This window comes from Aedes aegypti, chromosome 2 (genome assembly GCF_002204515.2).
Source record: "Aedes aegypti strain LVP_AGWG chromosome 2, AaegL5.0 Primary Assembly, whole genome shotgun sequence".
In the NCBI taxonomy this organism is placed as follows: domain Eukaryota; kingdom Metazoa; phylum Arthropoda; class Insecta; order Diptera; family Culicidae; genus Aedes; species Aedes aegypti.
The window spans coordinates 406643082-406663184 of record NC_035108.1 but is presented as its reverse complement, the minus strand read 5'-3'; the positions used below and the strand labels follow the sequence as shown (position 1 = coordinate 406663184).

Genomic DNA, 20103 nt, shown 5'->3' with positions numbered 1-20103 from the left:
TAGACCCTGGAAAATGGATCACGGTGGCGTGGACGATGAAGCACCCATAGATCCTCGGATGAAAAGCCGTACGTTTCCCGAAGACCCAGATTACGAAGGTAGGTTCTCACTTACGCTAATCTGTTTGCTTAGTCGTCATGCAGTAAGACAATCATCGATAAACTTTCACACTACGCAAACACGGTTGTAAAACATCACTTGAGCTTAGCAATCAATCGTGCAACGATTCCATTGGAACTATTTTAACATCGTCGGGGCAAATATTGTTCTTGTACTCGCAAACACAGAGTTCGTTTGTGCACATAGATCGGTATCAGATATACCACAAGTTGGAGTCTCAGATAGACGTAGTAGTAAATGCGCAGCTATTCAACACGACCATGCTGAGGGTCATGGGTTCGAATCCAACCAATCGAGGATCTTTTCGGATTGGAAATCTTCTGGACTTCCCAGAATATATAGTTTCTTTTCGTTCCTGCTAGACGATGATATACACATGGAGCAATGATTTATAGGCAAAGAAAGCTCTTAGTTTAAAATTGTGGAAATTCTTATAAGCAAACAAAGCTGTGAAGCAGGCTCTGTCTCAGTAAGGATGTAACGGCAGAAATAAGAAGAAGCATTCCACCTACACCATTCCACCCAGCTTCGAAAGCCGGCTCATCGACACGTAATTCACACTTGATATAGCATTTCCTTTTCATTGATTAAAATGTGTTCCGTTCCGTTGCGCTTCGTTCCCATCGAACGCAAGTCAATAAAATCACACGCAAACGATTGAAATGGATCGAGCTGCTCCTTCGGCTGAAGTGCCAGTTCTTCTTTTCCGCACGGCATTACGTTTTCACTGGAACTGGAGCTGTCTTCAAATTCTGTATGTTGTATCTAAATCATGAATACAAGGACAATGCTATTCTAATGAAGAAAATCATTTCCATCACTTCTGAATTGATGCACCGAAGCTTTGACCACTAGGCTTCTGAAGTTCCGGTAACAATGCCACTTTACGCTAGATGGTTTCAAGCCAATTCATTTCCTCTGTAACGGTCGATGTACGATATCCAGCAATCGTTCATGGCACAATCAAAACCATCCACTAGATTAAGCAAATTGTTAGCGACTACCGACACCCACCGGTTATTACCACTCCCCTATAGGTGATTTGAGGGACATTCAGTAACCTGTAGCCGGCGCTAATTAAATTGGATCGTTATTTTCCTCTTTTGCAGTTCATACAGTAGGGTCGATGTACCAATAGCCGCAAAGCTAAGAACAAAAATATCGTATAAAATCGAAAAATAACGCTAGCGTTATGATTTTTACATCATCTGAAACCTTTTTATCTTTGTGGGTTTTGTGGGAAAAATATGAAAACTACGAAAACTCAAATGTTTGTATTTATTATCGATTGTGCCACTATATGAATACATGCACTATTTATAATTTCTGTTCCTATAGTAGCACTAGCATCACGGCGTTGGCGAAATACTCATCAAAGCCGTATTTTTACAAAACTTTTATATTTTTCCTACAAAGTGTGGATCAAAAACTTTCGTTTGATGTAAAAAAGTTCTTAATTCATCAATTATTTCGTATAATAAAAAAATAGTTTCTCTCAGTAGTGCTACTATAGGAACAATTGGTTTACTATAGGCGCAAGGGAGCTCAAATTTAAAGCAAAAATAATTATTTCGATCATTTATTGAACAAAATCAAGCTGTGTATCAATGGTACTTAGATAAATAGCTACTGACCTTCATGTCAAAAAATGTTTTGAAAAGATTTATAGCAAAACGGCCGTAAAAAGCCAGTAGTGCGACTATAGGGGACTGCCCACTAAGGGAACACCAACCCTAATCAAATTTTGCCTGATAAATTGCACAGAATTCATGAACAGGATACCTGACGCTTTTGGAAACAGTGCGTTACCTCAATATATTTCGAATCGGTTACCAACGACTGGAACAAGACGTATTTCAAGGCCCGTGCGATCAATGGCCTTTGCATCGATGACAGCCAAACAAGCTTAGTGAGGAGCTGCACCAGTGCGAAGGATGTGTCCCAAGCATTGCAGAACTACCACGACAAGGGATCCGAGGATTACCTTCTCAAGGAACTCCTCGATGAGAAGTTGTGAGAAGACGGCGACATGGAAGGGCACCTGCAGCAGTTCACGGAATTGTTGCAGCGTACTGGTGATCCCATCCCCGATAAGTTGCAGGTAGCGATGCTGCTTTGTTCGCTGCTGGACTCTTTCGAAGCGCTAGTGACTGCCCTCGAACAGCGTTTCAGTGCAGAGCTAAAGCTGGAACTAAGGTTTCAATGCTAGTAATGGACCCCTTAGTAGCTGAAATTTATTATCGGCGCTTTTCCGAAATGATATCTCAGACGCATATACGTTTTGTGGAGTCTAACAACAAGTTCAATGTTTTTACTTCATAGTACGCCTATGAAACATACAAAATAATTCGATTTTCCAGCGAAATATACATTTGGAAAACTGTTATTCGAATGCCTATTATGGACTTCCCTCTCGAAGCCTATGAAACATACAAAATCATTCGATTTTCCAGCGAAATATAGGTACATATGGAAAACTGTTGTTCGAATGCGTAGGAATGTTTACAAATTTGACGTTTCCTTTTATGGACCCTCCATTTGATTCCCATGTAATCCGGCTCGCTGCCGACGTGCCTATTATGAACCCACCTGAAAATGCATATTATGGACCCTCTTTTTCTTCTTTCTGGCTTTACGTCCCAACTGGGACAAAGCCTGCTTCTCAGATTAGTGTTCTTATGAGCACTTCCACAGTTATTAACTTAGAGCTTTCTTTGCCGATTGACCATTTTGGCATGTGTGTATCGTGTGGCAGGTACGAAGATACTCTATGCCCTGGGAATCGAGAAAATTTCCTTTACGAAAAGATCGTCGACCAGCGGGATTCGAACCCACGACCCTCAGCATGGTCATGCTGAATAGCTGCGCGTTTACCGCTACGGCTATCTGGGCCCATAATGTGTGGTTTCATTTTACAGAACTATTCCAATATCTGTATTTATGTGTCTTAAACCAAATATTTTGCCTGAAACTGCTGACTTACAATGTAATCAAAGTTCCCCCGGTGGATTTCCATAGGAATAACGTTGCTTTGAGTGTTAATTTTATGTTTTTATGTAGGGGGTCCATAATACGCAAAGGGTCCACAACCGGCATCGACTCCCTAGTCAAGCCTAAGTTGCTTTCCGAAGCCGAAATTCGGCGTGAACGTTTCGGTTCTCCGGTTGTAGACCTGTGCGCCGATATATTTTCAATCAGCGGCGGCGGCGTCATCGGCGTCACGCCTTTAACAAGTTTCGGCGGTGGCGGCGTACATCGGCGTGGACAAAATTGAACATCGAAATGATTGAAAATTGTCTACTTTTTACCAGCGTAACGTTCCTACTGGGACGAAGCCTACTCTTAGCTTATTTTCGTACAAGCACTTCTACAGCTATTAACTGAGAGCTATCTTTGCCAAAGATGCCATTTTCACATTCGTATCTCGTGTGGCTGGTACGTTGATACTTTATGCCCAACGAAAGTATGGACATTTATTCCAGAAAAAATGTTTGATTCAAACAAAGCCTGTAGAAGAAGAAATTGTATAAGAACAGTCTCTGTACATTTTTGCTGGACTTTTGGGAGAACTGGAAGAATTCTTGCACGAATGTTTGAAGAAATTCTCAAAGTTGACATGAAAAAATCAAGAACATTTTAAAAAATTTAGTTGCAGTATATGTGCTAATGTTCTGAAGAAAACTTTGGAGGAACGGAGGAACCCCTTCAGGAATACAAATGAAAATCTTGTGAGGATTATTGTAAGTACTAGTGAAGGAGGTCTGGGATGAATCCTAAAAGCATATGTTAGAGGAAATCGTTGCGGAATCCCAAGAGAAGTTTTTTTGGATGAATCCTTGAAGAAACGCCTTTGAGAACTCCTGGAGTACTACCTAAAGTAGTATATTGAAATATCCCTAAAAAAATGTTTGAGGAGCTCTTAGTGTGGCTTTTCAACGAATCTCTGGTTTAGTTCTAAAAAAACACAAACAAGATTTAAAAAAAACCTATTCTAACGAAATTTGAAGTATACTTGGAAAAACTTTTAGAGAAAGGCATAGATTTTTTGAGCTGTTCTGAAAGTGTATCTTTACCTTCTGTCTTTGCGATGGAATTAAATTGATGCTTAATTCAAATCGTAAAAACTTCACGGAATTTCATTCGATTTTCGATTTTTGTGCTGTTTAGGAAAGAAAATTTAATTCAGTTTTACTTAAAAATTAAAAAAAAAAACAAGGCGGGGTGTCCTTGGCGGGAAAGAGTCATTGTGAAATAGTGAAAAAAAAAACCTTGAAATTTGGAAACCTTGGACGCTTACATCTTAGAAACAGTTTAACATAAAACTATACTTTCTATGGTAAAGATGTGCAACATGGATGCACATTGGTTATTTGGGAATTTCACCGCATGATGGAGCTATCACAGAAAACATTATTTTCTGATCCTCCGAACTATATGCTTTTAGAAAACTATTTTTCAAGATATTTGAAAAACAACTATATGCGAAATAAAGAACTCGTGGATACGCACCTACAGTTGTGTTCAGAATAATAGTGGTGAAAGCCGACTTTCATACAAAATTCCAACTTTGACATACATTAATTTTTTTCCATACGTGCAATCGGCATAAAATTTTGGTAGAGAAATACAAATATACTCTATTTTATTTTCACAAAATATGAATTTTTTTACACTACCGGTTAATAAGTTAGGCACTAGGTGAAATCGCTCAAAATAATAGTAGTTGTTCTTTTGTAAATTTATGTTTAACAACAATTTTGTTAAACATTTGCTTGTTCATACATTTATAGATTGAGTGGAAATTGTTGAAAAGATGAGTAATGAAAAATTCAAAAACTCGAAATACAGCAAATATTAAAATTATTGAAACTAGCGAAAACGAGCGATTTCACCTGGTGCTTAACTTTTTAACTGGTAGTGTGAATTTCTTCATATTTTGTAATAATGAAATTAGGAATATTTGTAGTTCTTTGTCCAAGTTTCATGCCAATTGCTCATACGGAATTAAAGTTACAACATGCCAATTTTGAGTATTTTGTATGGAAATCTGATTTCAATACTATTATTCTGAATAAATTGTATGTGTTTAGCTTAGACTAACAACACAAATTAATGATTGCTATTCCGTGATTGAACCAAGTCAGTGAAGATGAACAAAGAATCAACTAGAAGATTGGCTGGGATTGGCCATAATCTTCTTCAGTGTGCATAATTCAGTGCCTCTATTGATACAGGGTCAATAAGGGGCCCAGATAGCCGTAGCGGTAAACGCGCAGCTATTCAGCAAGACCAAGCTGAGGGTCATGGGTTCGAATCCCACCGGTCGAGAATCTTTTCGGGTTGGAAATTTTCTCGACTTCCCAGGGCATAGAGTATCTTCGGACCTGCCACACGATATACGCATGCAAAAATGGTCATTGGCACAGTAAGCTCTCAGTTAATAACTGTGGAAGTGCTCATAAGAACACTAAGCTGAGAAGCAGGCTCTGTCCCAGTGGGGACGTAATGCCAGAAAGAAGAAGAAAGAAGAAGAACGGCGCCGGTCGCGTTCTTGCGGTCAGATGGGATTGGGGGAAGCAATGTCAGTGTGTAACCTTTGCTATTTTGAGACCGTGTTTACCTCTGCATCTCCACAAAGGTTACTTTGAGAGGTTTTATTCATGGGGAGGAACGTTGGGTCACAGGATTCACCTTGACATGTGACTAGACCATGATAAACAATTATTTGTGGGATATAAATATAATATTTTCAATTGATATGAAAAATTTCTAAGTAGAAGAAAATAATGTCGACACTGGTAGTGCTGGACCATACAAAGTTTGTTGAACAAATAGCTAAACGTAACATTCGAAGCTATCAGGACGAAAGCATGTGTTATGTACTCATATGAAAAGAAAAAAAAACTCCATTGGACCATCACAGAACACGCTTATGCTGACACTTACAATGGCGAACCATTGAATGTTTGTTGAATAAATTAATCCTAAATTCTAAAAATAAACACAAAATAAATTTCCTGTTGGAAAAAAAATTGAAGGATGCTTGAAAAAACTTTTAGAGAAAAGTTTTGTTTTTTTATTAATAATTAATGTAGAGTTTCATGAACTAGTGCATTATGATCATTTTTGGACAACTTTACAAGGAGCAATAAGAGGAATATATACAGTATGCGGAACTCCTTTTTTCCAAATTTTCCGGAGTATCTTTAGGAGATTTGGTTGAAAATGGTCTGAATAAAATCAAAAGTAATTCTTTGCAGATTACCTACTCGAGATTCATCCAATATATCCATCATATATCCATGTAATCCTCCTAAATTCCGGAAAAATACTGGAATCCTTGCAATAATTTCTTGATAAATCCCTATAACAACGTTCGGAGTATTAACCAAAGGAATTTTCTTAGATAAATGATTCGCGCAAAAACTTATGAAAATATCCCGGAAGGTTTTTTTTGCGATTATAGAAGAATAGAATTCTTTTTGCACATTCACTACACAATTGTTTCAAAAAGAGACTGCAGGGAGAATCTCCAAAGTCATTTATGAGACAATACTTTAAAGAATTCCTACAGATTCCCGGAACAAAAATTTAAAAATATCCGAAATGGGCAGGGAAAAAATTTCTCAATTGAGTTCCTTAAGAAACGACAAAGGAATATCATAAATATCTGTGAAATTATTTATGAAGAAATCACTGGAAGATTCCTTTAAACAAACATATTAGAGAAAACCTTAAAAACCTCTTTAGCAATAATTCCATGACATACATTTGCTACAATATTTGAGGAATATTTGATGGAACTCCTAAAGATTCCTTGGTAGTGTTTTGCAGGAGCCCCTGGTTCAAATGAAAGGGATCTCTGTAAGCATTCTTAGAGTTATTTCTGGTCTTATAGGCATTCTGTAATAATATCTGAAGGAATTACAAGAAACTCTGAAAGAGTTGAAAGAGAAATCCGTGTCTTTATTGCAGTATATATTTATGAAGAAGGTTTCAAGACAGAGTTGATCGAGAAATTCCTGAAGTCCCTAGAGAAATATGTTTAGAAATTCTTGGATATATTGCTTGATGAATTTCTGTAACAATCTGTAGAAATTCCTTAAGCAACATTGAGTTATTTTGTAGAGCATTGTTTTGTTAAAGTATCAAATTTAACGATATGAATTATTCAACGGCGTGAAAAAACAAAATCAACGGCGTAGTGCTGATCGGCATACGGCGTGACGCGACGGAGCACAGGTCTAATCGGGTGCAACGGGAGGAAAGGCACTGAAGGTGGAGTATCGTTCGAAAAATCGTCCGTCACGGCTGCGGTGCCAACACCAGTCAAGAGCGGCGGGTATGTTTTCTGTACAAGAAACCCGGTCAACTAAAGCGGAACTGCCGGATGAAGCAAGTTACTCAGAGGACGATTAGGCAAAAGCGAAGCAGTTTCAAAACGTCTTTGATGGAGCTCTTGCTTGGTTTGCGCGGGAATGTGAAGCTGGTTCATGGACAGCGGGGCGTCTAGGTACATGACTGAGAGCAGAGGTTTCTTCGATGTGTTATGGAAGGATTACCTGTACAAACTTCGAGTTCCAGATCAAGCGATTGTTGGCCGTGTAGTTCCGGCGTCCAGAATAGAACTACGGACAACCCGTTCCGGTGGTAAGAATCCACCAAACGGGGTAACCCCAATTCAAGGTGTGATGCGAAAAACCGTGCTGAGGAATGAATGGTCGAAGGGGTGAAAAAGATGTTCGGTCATTAACGGAGCCTGTGGGGCACCTGGGCACCCCTCACAGTATTTTGTCCCTTACCGCGTTAATGCAGGGCTCTGGCGTGGTTGACCTCTTTTCCCGTGCTACTCGTGGGATCCAAAATGAGTACAAATTCAAACAACAATCAGATTAGTAGTGGTAGTGCAGGTAGTAGCAGTAGTAGGGAAGCGAACCCCTTCGCAAGAAGTGGGCTAGCTAGATCTCCATTGAGGAGAGTAGAAGCAGGAGGAGGCAGCAGTGCACGTAGTGCCAGTGCTGGAACCCATATTTCATCCCCGGCTAACGCATCGGGTGAAGTTATAGATGGAGCGTGGTTGATGAGGGCCATCAATAAAAGTAGAGATGGGCTCTCTGCGATGGAAGTGGCTGCACAGCAGCTCGACTCCATAATTGACTTTGCGTCCTCGAAGTCTAACATCAGCAAGGACCTCAAGCAGGCCTTGCTTAGACTTCGTAAGTCAATGTTGGCGGCCAAGCAGAACCATGCTGAACCCATGGTGACTGTGGCTGCGGCAGAACCCGTGGAACTGAAGGTGCCGAAGTCTACCCAGACGGAACCCTTCGTTTTCGCGGGCAGCCCCAAAAGCGTGGAAGCGAATGCTTACAGCAAGCAATCGCAGAAGCGCGCGAGGCAGCCGTCAGGGGAGGAGCTACCCGGCGGCGCTCGTAAGGCCAGGCGGATACTGACCCCGAAAACCGGCAGAAGTGCCGGAAAATCGGACCCCAGCCAGGCGTCCCGGAAAGCCGAGAAGGGTGGGCCCGAAAAGGCTGGCCCCTCACGGAGTGATGGGAACAGGGGGTTGCGACCTTTGAGAGGTCCTCCATCACCACAGGTCAGGGAGGAGCAGGGGGGAGACGCCCCCTGGACAACCGTAGTGAGGAAGAAGAAGAAGAAGAAACAGGAGAATCAGGAGCGCAGGGATACCAGACCTAAGAAAGGTAGGAGGGTAGGTGCCAAGCGCGAAAAGGGTGATGCGATCATCATCAAGACGGAAGAGTCCAAGTACTCGGAAGTCCTGAAGGCGATGCGCAGTGACGCAAAGCTTGCGGATCTAGGAGCCGACGTACGCAGTGTCAGACGCACTCGTACAGGTGAAATGATCCTCGAGCTTAAGCGCGACAAGGAGCGCAAGGGCGCCGCCTACAAAAGTTTGGCGGAAGAGGTCCTTGGCGCTGGTGTTGAAGTGAGGGCTCTGACGCAGTCAGTGACTCTGAAGGTGATGAACCTTGACGAGATCACTAACGCAGAAGAGCTCGTCACGGCACTGCGGCAACAGTGCGAAGTGCAGGTGCCCACCACCGCCGTTCAGCTACGGAAAGGTCCGGCAGGTACTCAGGTGGCCTTAGTACACCTACCTGTGGCAGACGCAAATAAGTCCGCTAAGGTAGGTAAGATCAAGGTTGGTTGGTCAGTATGTTCACTGAACATACATGAGCAACCAGTGATCTGCTTTAGGTGCAGGGAACCTGGACACAAGTCCTGGGGCTGTAAAGGCCCTGATAGGACTAAGTTGTGCAGGCGTTGTGGTGAGGAAGGTCATAAGGCACTAGGCTGCAAGAACCCTCCCAAGTGCTTGATTTGTTCCGGCAAGTCCGTGAACAACAATCACCCAACGGGAGGCTCAAGGTGCCCGACCTTCAAACGAGCCATCAACGTAAAGTCACAGTGCAGGTAACGCAGCTGAACCTGAACCACTGTGACGCAGCTCAGCAACTGCTGTACCAGTCAGTTGCTGAGTGGGGGACGGACATCGCCATCATATCGGACCCATACCGAGTACCCGCCGGCAACGGCAACTGGGTCGTGGATGGATCCGGAAAAATGGCGGCGATATGGACAACGGGTAAATATCCTGTCCAGCAGTTGGTGTCTACTACCTACGAGGGCTTCGTGATCGCCAAAGTAAACGGGGTCCTCTTCTGTAGCTGCTATGCGCCTCCGAGTTGGTCGACCGAGCGGTTCACGCAGATGCTGGACTGTATGACGACCGCGCTGACAGGGCGAAGGCCAGTTGTAATAGCGGGTGACTTCAATGCCTGGGCCGTGGAATGGGGAAGCCGTAACACGAACCAGCGAGGTCAAATCCTGCTAGAGGCACTGGCCATGCTAGATGTCGATCTGGCTAATGTTGGTGCCAGAAGTACCTTCAGCCGTAACGGAGCGGAGTCGATTATCGACGTTACTTTTTGTAGTCCTGGCCTAACGAGTAGTTCGAACTGGAGGGTAGACGATGCCTACACTCACAGCGACCACCTGGCGGTTCGCTACAGTATCGACTACAATAACAGCAGGCAGCGGGTTGAGGAAGCGGCTAGGTCAAAGCCAAGCCCTCGTAGGTGGAAGACATCGTACTTCAATGATGAAGTACTTAGGGAGGCGCTCCGCCGTGAGCGTAACCTACTCGGCCTAAGCGGGGACGAACTGGTAGCGGTGCTTACGCGTGCATGCGATGCGACCATGCCTAGAAAAGTCCACCCTAGGAATGGGAGACCACCGACATACAGGTGGACTCAAGCTATTGCGAACCTGCGCCGTGCCTGCCTACGGGCCAGGAGACGGATGCAGCGAGCACGTACCGAGCAGGAGCGTGAAGAACGACGGGCAGTGTTCACCGCTGCCAAAGTCGCGCTGAAGTCTGAGATAAGGGCAAGCAAAAAGGCATGCTTCGAGGGACTCTGTCAGAGTGCCAACGCGAACCCGTGGGGTGATGCCTACAGGATCGTAATGGCGAAGACAAGAGGTGCAATTGCTCCTACGGAGCAATCTCCACAGATGCTGGAGGGGATCATCGAGGGGCTCTTCCCGCGCCACAACCCTAGCCCATGGCCTCCTTTTGTAGGACAGCCGGGGATTGGGGCTGGCGATGAGGATAGAGTAACTGATGAGGAACTTGTAGGGATTGCAGAATCCCTAAGCATGGGGAAGGCACCAGGTCCGGACGGAGTTCCAAACCTGGCCCTCAAAGTCGCAATCTTGGAGGCTCCCGGTATGTTCAGATCTGCGATGCAGATATGCCTGGACGAGGGAGTATTTCCAGATGCGTGGAAGAGGCAGAGTCTGGTACTATTGCCAAAGGCGGGGAAACCACCCGGTGACCCGTCGGCGTATAGACCAATATGCTTGATTGACACGGTGGGGAAAGTGCTCGAGAAGATCATCCTCAACAGACTGTCGAGGTACACCGAGGGTGTAAATGGTCTCTCAGGCAACCAGTTCGGCTTCCGGAAAGGGAGGTCCACTGTAGACGCTATTCTGACGGTTAAGAAAACCGCTGAGATAGCACTCCAGCGTAAGAGGAGGGGTATTCGCTACTGCGCAGTAGTGACTCTGGATGTAAGGAATGCATTTAATAGTGCCAGTTGGGCGGCTATTGCTGATGCGCTCCTGCGTCTGGGGATACCCGAGTACCTGTACAAGATTTTCGGAAGTTACTTCCAGAATCGGGTATTAGTCTATGACACAGAGGTGGGTCGGAAGTGCTTTCACATAACCTCAGGAGTCCCGCAAGGTTCCATCCTGGGTCCGGTGTTATGGAATGTCATGTACGACGAGGTGTTGAGATTAAAATTCCCGGCGGGTGTGGTCATCGTTGGCTTTGCCGACGATATTTACGCTGGAGGTCTACGGTGAATCGATCGAAGAAGTGGAATTGACTGCAGCCCACTCGATCGCAATTGTGGAGGAGTGGATGAGCTCCAGGAAACTGGAATTGGCTCACCACAAAACGGAGGCTGTAGTTGTCAACAACCGAAAGTCGGTGCAGCAAGCGGTGATCAGTGTAGGCGACTGCACAATCATTTCGAAGCGCTCCGTCAAACACTTGGGGGTGATGATCGACGACAAGCTTACCTTCGGTAGCCATGTCGATTATGCCTGCAAGAGAGCCTCCACAGCTATTGTGGCACTGTCCCGGATGATGTCCAATAGCTCTGCGGTGTACGCCAGCAAGCGTAAGCTTCTGGCCAGTGTCGCCTCGTCCATACTGAGGTATGGTGGCCCGGCTTGGGGCACGGCTTTGAGTACTGATAGCTACCGTAGCAAGCTAGAGAGTACTTATAGGCTAATGTGCCTGAGGGTTGCGAGCGCGTACCGTACCGTGTCACACGATGCACTTTGTGTCATCACCGGTATGATGCCTATTGGTATCCTTATCATGGAAGACATAGAGTGCTTCGAAAGGCGCGGCACAAGATGCATACGCAGGACTGCCAGAACGACCTCCATGGTCAAATGGCAGCGTGCGTGGGACAGTTCCACCAAGGGAGTGTGGACTCACAGGTTGATTCCGAGGTTAGATATCTGGGTCAATAGGCGCCATGGGGAACTAACATTCCACCTAACACAGGTCCTTTCCGGTCATGGATGCTTTAGACAATATCTACACCGTTTCGGTCATGCGGGTTCTCCCGAATGTCCAGTTTGTGCAGGTTTAGAGGAAACGGCGGAACACGTTTTGTTCGTGTGCCCGCGTTTCCGCACAATGCGTGACCGCATGTTTGCCACATGTGGTCGGGACACGACTCCGGACAATTTGGTCCAGAGGATGTGTGCAGACGAGTTTGGCTGGAATGCCGTTTCATCGGCTATCACCCACATCGTCTCGGAACTCCAAAGGAGGTGGCGTGTGGACTCGAGGAGTGACTAGTGCAGACGCTAATCAACAGGTGGTCCAAGGGTTCGCAGTCGGCTACGTAGGTCATACCATTGCCCTACGGTCGAAATCGACCCTTACAGCGATTAAGTGGCCGCGGGGAGAACATCCTGGTAGCGCTGCTGTCGTGGCGCCGGCCTACTGGGTGGATACGAGCCTCTGGTTGTTCGGGGCAGGTGGAGGCCCCTTCGTCAGCAATCCTAGCTGGTGCTAGCTGATAGGGCCTGAGCCTTCAGTAGGTCAAATTGCGAAGCCCGCAGTATCAGTTCTTGATACCTGCGGTGCGGCTGGGCGCGGGCTTAGTGGTCGACCCTGCCCGCCTTCAGCGGACAACGGGAGGTGAGGACCACCCGGGAAGCTGGCAATGCGCCAGCATGCTACCTTGGTGGACCCCCATAAGCGTGTCATCGATGTTCGTTGCTGCATGGCTACGCAGCTAACCTGGAGGATGCGATGTGCAATAGCCCCTCTCCGAAGCAATGCCTTCTTGGTGGTCCCGGAGAGACGAAGGGTTTGGCGGCAATGGAAATGGTTTAGTGGGTCGGGGGTGTAGTCCTGTTTACTGCTTGTACGTAGTAAATGGTCCCCAACCCCACACTCCCGGACCTCGGTCCGGAGTCTGTTGAGCAGATTATCCCCCCCATTGCTTAGAAGAAAAAAAAAAAAAAGCGATTGTGAGTGCCCCGTCTATGGCACACACACTCAACAGCCAGCATACGTGGCACAGGCGTCTCAGCCATCGGGACGTTGAAGTGATCCGAGCGGTTCACAAAAGCGGTGCGGCTGAGAGCATGGAACTGGTCGACTGCGGTATGCGTACGGTCTGCCGATGCAGCCTGGAGGCGAAGATGCCACGGATTTCAGTTACGACACCTAGCGGAAATCAGTACTTCCTAACATTTATTGACAATTACGCTCGAATTGTTTTCGTTGATTGCTGCGGAGGAAGCCGGAGGTGGCTGAAAAGTTGAAGGACTTCGTGCTGTTCTGCAAGACGCAGATCGAAAAAACTCTTCAAGTGTTGCAATCGGACGGCGGTGGTGAATACGTTGCCACTTCACGGCGACTCTCCGCAACAGAACTGGGTGGCAGATAAACGTAACCGCTACCTGAAGGAAATGACCATGTATATATTGCTAGAAGCCGAACTGGATGCGAAGTACTGGGCGAGGCAGTGTTGACAGCAACGTATCCCCAAAATCGTTTGCCGTCACGATCAATCGGCATGAGTCGGTTTGAACGGCGGTACGGCCGGAAACCGTCATTCATGCGACTGAAAATCTGTGGAAGCGAGGCATGGGTGCAGATATCGGCGGAAAAGCGCAAGAAGATGGAAGTGAAGGCTCGCAAGATGATGTTCGTCGGCTACTCCAACCAACATAAAGCTTACCGTTTCCTCGATCAGTACAGCGGGCGAAACACAATAAGCCGAACGGAAAGGACACCGGATGAGCCCAAGCAAGTTGAGGACATCGGTTCGATGGTTGAGCTATGAGACCTGACAGCGACGAAGAGGAAGTCTTCCATGGCACTGCAGATAAGTTTCCAGGCGAAGCTTACAAGAAGGATCGAGAAGCGGATGCTGAGCAGACTGCTAAACGTCTGGTGAATCAACGGCCGGAATCGCTTCGCACAACTCGTGGAACGCTGCTGGCAAAATTCAATGACTACGTGATGGGCATGGTAGCACTGGCAAGGGAGCACATTGAAGGAAGCGATCACTTGTGCTGAAAAGAACGAGTGGTTAAAAACTATCAGTGAGGAGTACAGTTCGCTGATGTCCAACGGGACCTGGGAGCTAGTAGACCCTCCGGCGAAGCGAAACGTGATCGGAAGCAAGTGGGTTAACTAGCGAAAGTACGACGCAGACGGGACTGTCAAGAAGATCAAGACCAGGCTAGTGGCGCAAAGGTTTACCCAGCGCTTCGGAACCGATTACGACGAGATTTTTTGCGCGTTCTACTGACTGTTGCAGGCCGACGTAACTGGATCGGTAAGCATTTGGCACGTCACAGCTCACTTATACGGGACGCTGATAGAGGAAATTTTTACGCGTCAGCCACTCGGATTTGCCGTAAAAGGAAAGAAGCATCAAGTCTGCCGGTTGCGTAAAAGCATTTGCGGCCTGAAGGGTATGGCAAAGGACAATATTGGATGCTGTCATGGGATTTAAACAGTGCAAGGCCGACAGCTGTCTGTACCGGAAGCGACTCCGCAGATGTTTTCTGAGAATTCGTGTCACTCGGTGCGCTGATAGCTCGTTCATGTTGGATCAAAGTATCTTCATACGGAAATTGGTGAAGCGGTTTGGACTGGAACTTTCCAAGGGTTCAAAGTATGCACTGGACCACGGGTACTTCAAGATAATAAAGTAGATCCGAAGCTTGAAGGACAACGTAGAATACCATAAGATAATCGGGTCACTAGGAATCCTGAGCCGCAAAGTGAGCTGTCTAACGGAACTGGACTGGCTGGAAGCTAACAGGATTGTGCGATACTCAATTCACACGGTGGACTATGGTCTGAAACTTGGCGGAAAAAACGGGACTGAGTTGCCGTTGGAAGGCTTCAGCGATGCAGACTGGGCTGGAGATACCAGAAACCGGAAGTCCTGCAGCGGTTATCTATTTCGCCTTGGAAGAGTCCGTAGGTCCGCTGGACAAGTCGGAAGCAAAGCAGTGTTACCACATCGACCATGGAGGCCGAGGCTACGCAGCAGGCACCGTCGACTGTTGTGCGAACTCAACATGGAGCAGAAGTGCGCAACTGTCATTCACGAAGACAACAAAGGTTGTGTGCACTTCGTAGCACTCGATCAACAGAATCACAGATCCAAACACATCGATACCCGTTGTCAATACACCAAGGAGCGATGTGCATCAGGGGAGGTCGAGCTACGTTACTGTTTGTCAGAAGATATGATCGCGGACATCCTGACTAAACCGCTAGGAAAGTTGAAGATCAGGAAGCTTGCATCGGACATTGGTTTGATACCAATACCGAACCGAGGAGACTGAGAAGGAGGTTTGGGCTACTTCACGAGAAGGAGTATTGGTGTGTAGTACCGATAGCGTGAATACGCCCCGATAGAAAGTTGATCCCGAAATAATAACTAAGAAGTTTGTTTTTTATTTCGTATATAACAAACTAACATTAAAGTGTAAATAAACGAACACTTTGTTACTAAAAGTAGTACGCGGTTTAAAATCGTGTTTTTCGCGTTTAATTCTGGACATACATATAAAAAGGACATATCGACATTGGTAAACAAAGGCATTGCAGGAAGCTCGATCTAGCTCACCAATACCACTATCAGGAAGAGCTAACACTAATCTTTCTGATAGTGGTGTTAGTTTGCGTGCGCGGGCTAAAAAGGGCTCAACAGCAACGATTCTGAAAAGTGGCTCAAGGCTTCTTAGGCCCTTTTCATATGTTTGTACCGAATTCATATTTCCTGGGAGTTTATCCGGTGCACACTCGTCTTTCCGCTCACAGTTGAGGTCGAAATACGTGCATCTGTCGAAAGAGCTCTAGCGGGATAAAATGGTATGGTACTGAAATCGGTATTCCATTTATTTTTAGTTTTACTGTACTTGTTGAATTGTAAGAGCTTTGATATAAGCAATTGTCTGTTTTTCCATCATCCCCAAAAATAAATCTGTTTATCATATAACTGGATCATTATACAAATAATCAAATCCAGCAGCACCTAGGTCTATTTGCATAACCCCGGCTATCGTAAACCCTCCAGATTACTTGTGTGTATCCTGTCCACATGTTAACCTGTCGTTGATAACGATAATCAATTCGAACGTGATGTGCTTACCTCTTTCTCCTATTAGCAGTCACCTTCTGCATCCCACAGACGCTACCGGCAATAACCAGTCATGAGCCGGTTTGGAAAAGTAGGGTATAGGGAAGGAGAGTATGATTACAAACTCATTCTGCATGATGAGCCGGCATAAAGAACACCGACTCCCTCGGGTGCATTAAACCACACCGCACTCATCCACCTGAGTCTACATGAGTGAAGTGTTGATAATAAACGATTACTACAGTTCATCCAACTTTTCCCACGCGCGTCACCCTGGAATGTTTTAATGGATTAATGTTAACTGAATGTTGATGAGCGGTGGCACTTTACATTGTTTTAGCCGATGAACACGTTTTTTGCCCTTCAGTTATTATGGCAACATGTGTAACGTTAATGCCGATCTTCAATTATGAGTTGTAACAGGTGTCGATGGACTGACGAACCCAACCCATCGAGCACACGCAAATACACTTTGACCCATGGGCGGCAGGAGACGAAGTTTGAAAATGATTCTGAAGCTTCCTCCCTAGTATAGTAGTAATGAGTTACATAGAATATCCAATGTTGAAATATTGAAACAAATGTCAAATATAATTATTGATAATTTTAGGCAAAAATCGTTGCCATCTTTTATTGTCACGATTCATGCGTTATACATTTAAGTTAAGTAAAGTGAAACTGTCTTTTTCGTATAATGAAAACAAAACAAATGAGAAAATTGTCGAAAATGACCATTTTGTGATAAAATGATTAATAATGTTTTTAAGAGTATTCGCTAAACAACCCCTCACCCCATCCCACTTTAGGGAAATCCTAGCTAAGCTCATGCATTGACCCATCCACAGATCGCTGCCCGATATCGAAAGTGCACTCACTTCCAATCCATTTCCGTTACAGGTCACCGAGCACATACGGTTTACGTTGGCGTCCACATACCGGGCTCATCGAGGCGCCACTCGCAAAGGCGTCGCCACAAACACCACCAGCAGAGCAAGGACAGTGGCGACAAGAGCTCTGCCAGCACAGAATCGGATCGACCAGGTAAAAACTACCATTTCCGTTTGGGACACTCGGTAATCATCATCATTCCATTCAACCTCGCGGGCCGAAATGAAATTGCCCATGGACTCAAAATTTATTCGCATCTCGGATTCGGCTAGAAAACACAAATCGTGCCCAAATTGGCATAATTCATTTGCAAGCCTCGTCAAAACGGTGACTTTCACGCTGGAGCGATTGCGAAAGCTCGTTTCGATTGTAGGCACATGTCATCCCTACTCATGATGTGTATTGGTAGATTCCCATCGGGGTTGTGCTATTATCACTCAATGTCCAAACTAACCATCGACTGTTGTTCTCTTTTTCATTCGTTTTCTCTCGTCCTCGAATAAAAAAAACATGAATCAATTCTCTTCAATGTGCTCTGTAAAAAAAAATCCTACAGCTATTCCAAAGCCTCACGTTGTCACACAGCGAAGGTTCAGCGTCGTTGATGACGGAGAGTGTTGTAAGATACTTTTTCTGATTGTTAGTTTTGCTCTTTTTGTCATTTTTTTCATGTGTTTTAGTTTGTAGACATTCATGTCGATTAATTTTTAAAGATACAAATAATAACGTTAGTAGCTCACATTCAATCTCTTCCTATTCTGTAAAAGTCACACATGAAACGTTATACCAGAAGCAAAATTTAATTACACAGCTGAATAGTACCCAGTGCGTACTCAACTGCTTAAATATTCTTTCAATCTCACCAGCAATTCACTATAGAATCGTAAAGAGAAAAGCTAAAAATTCCTACAAAAAATACAAACTCTAGAAAATACAAAAATACGAAAATCTCGCCGGAGATGAAGTCTTAAACATTTAAACAGTTATTTTAATTCCAAAATTTCTTCTAGATCTCACTGTTTTATTTTTTGCAGATTGTTTTAATTTCGATTGTAACTTTCTTGAAAAAAGTATCTAGCTTATTAATTTATTTCAAGGAAATAAACATCCAGACATGTCTGGATTTTAATAAAATCTTCTTACAGTTAAGAGTAAACTTCGCATAAAACTCTTAAAGAAATGATCTCAAATTTTCGAGCTAAATCATCTGCAAATTCAAACAAAAATCCTTCCAGAATTTAAGAGCAAAACCCTACATAAATTGATTTCTAAAAATAACAAAGAAAATTATCTCAAGGTTTTGTTAAAAAATCTGTTATATTTAAAAATTCTTTCGAAAATTTCGAAACAAGATCCTATCAATATTTTGACGAACAGCTTCTCAGGATGTGAAAAAAATATCTCTATAAATCAAGGCTTCATAAACAGAGGCTTCATTGACAGAGAATTCAAAGAAAACCCATTCCAGGAAAATCTTTCCAAGATTGCGAATGAAATTCTTTCAGAATAGAGTTAAGAAAAATGGAATTCAGAAAATTTTGAAAAATAAATCTTCTCGAGATTTTGAAAGAAATCCATTACGAAATGGAATGGAACGCACTCCGAACTTCACAGGAAAGCCTCTGCAGATTCCGAAAAAAAATCTCTCCAGAGCTTTGACGAAAATCATTTCAGGAGTTCAGAGGAAATAGGTTCAGAAATTTTAACAAAAAATGGTTCCAGGACTTCGATGTAAGTTTTCTTAGCACGATGAAGAGAATACTTTTAGATTTTCAGAAAAAAAAACAATTCAGAATTTAAAAAAAAGTATCTAACTGCAATAGAAGGAAATCCTTAAAAAATCGGAGGATTACGAAGTAAATTCTCTCAGGATTTTGGCGGAAATACGGAGGCAATCCTCTCAGGGTTTTGGAGGAAATCATCTCAGGATTTTAGAGAATATCCTCTCACGATTTCCAAGGAAATCCTCTTAGAATTTTTAAGGAAATCCTTTCAGGATTCCGGAGGAAATCCTTTCAGAACTACCTAGGAAATCCTTTCAGGATTCCGGAGGAAATCCTCTCAGGACTACGGAGGAAATCCTTTCAGGATTTCGGAGGAAATCCTCACAGGATTTCGAAGGAAATCCCCTCAAGATTTCGAAGAAAATCCTCTCAGGATTTCGAAGGGAATTTTCTTAGGATTTCGAAGGAAATCCTCTCAGGATTTCGGAGGAAATCCTCTCATGATTTCGAAGGAAATCCTCTCAGGATTGCGAAGAAAATCCTCTTAGGATTTCGAAGGAAATCCTCTCAAGATTTTGAAGGAAATCCGCTCAGGATTTCGAAGGAAATCCTCACCGGATTTCGAAGGAAATCCTCTAAGACTTTCGAAGGAAATCATCTTAGGATTTCGAATGAAATCATCTCAGGATTTCGAAGGAAATCCTCAAATAATTTCGTAGGAAATACTCACAGGATATCGAATGAAATCTTCACAGGATTTCCAACGAAATCCTCACAGAATTTCGAAGGAAATCCTCACAGGAATTTGAAGGAAATCCTCAAAGGATTTCAAAGGAAATCCTCAAAGGATTTCAAAGGAAATCCTTACAGGATTTCGAAGCAACTCCTCACAGGTTTTCCTAGCAAATCTTCACAGGATTTCGTAGGAAATCCTCACATGATTTCCTAGGAAGTCCTCACAGGATTTCGTAGGAAGTCCTCTCAAGATTTCGTAGGAAATCCTCTACAGGATTTCTTAGGAAATCCTTACAAGATTTCGAAGAGAATCCTTACAGAATTGCGAAAGAAATCCTCACAGGGTTCCGAAGGAAATCTTCACAGAATTCCGAAGGAAATCCTCACAGGATTTCAAAGGAATTCCT

General features: G+C 44.3%; 1 protein-coding gene across 18 annotated transcripts in view; it reads left to right on the top strand.

The window, feature by feature from the left end:
- The window catches only part of LOC5573818 (sodium-driven chloride bicarbonate exchanger), a 215542-nt gene that overhangs the window by 138973 nt on the left and 56466 nt on the right, over positions 1–20103 (top strand). For 12 of the 18 annotated variants that reach the window (XM_021847292.1, XM_021847291.1, XM_021847302.1 and 9 more), the window contains 3 exons: positions 4–98; positions 17247–17390; positions 17794–17856. In XM_021847292.1, the coding sequence (XP_021702984.1) occupies positions 14–98; positions 17247–17390; positions 17794–17856 (292 nt within the window). In that variant the 5' untranslated portion in view covers positions 4–13. The remainder of the gene's footprint in view (positions 1–3; positions 99–17246; positions 17391–17793; positions 17857–20103) is intronic. The other 6 variants (XM_021847301.1, XM_021847303.1, XM_021847293.1 and 3 more) reach the window with 1 other exon arrangement.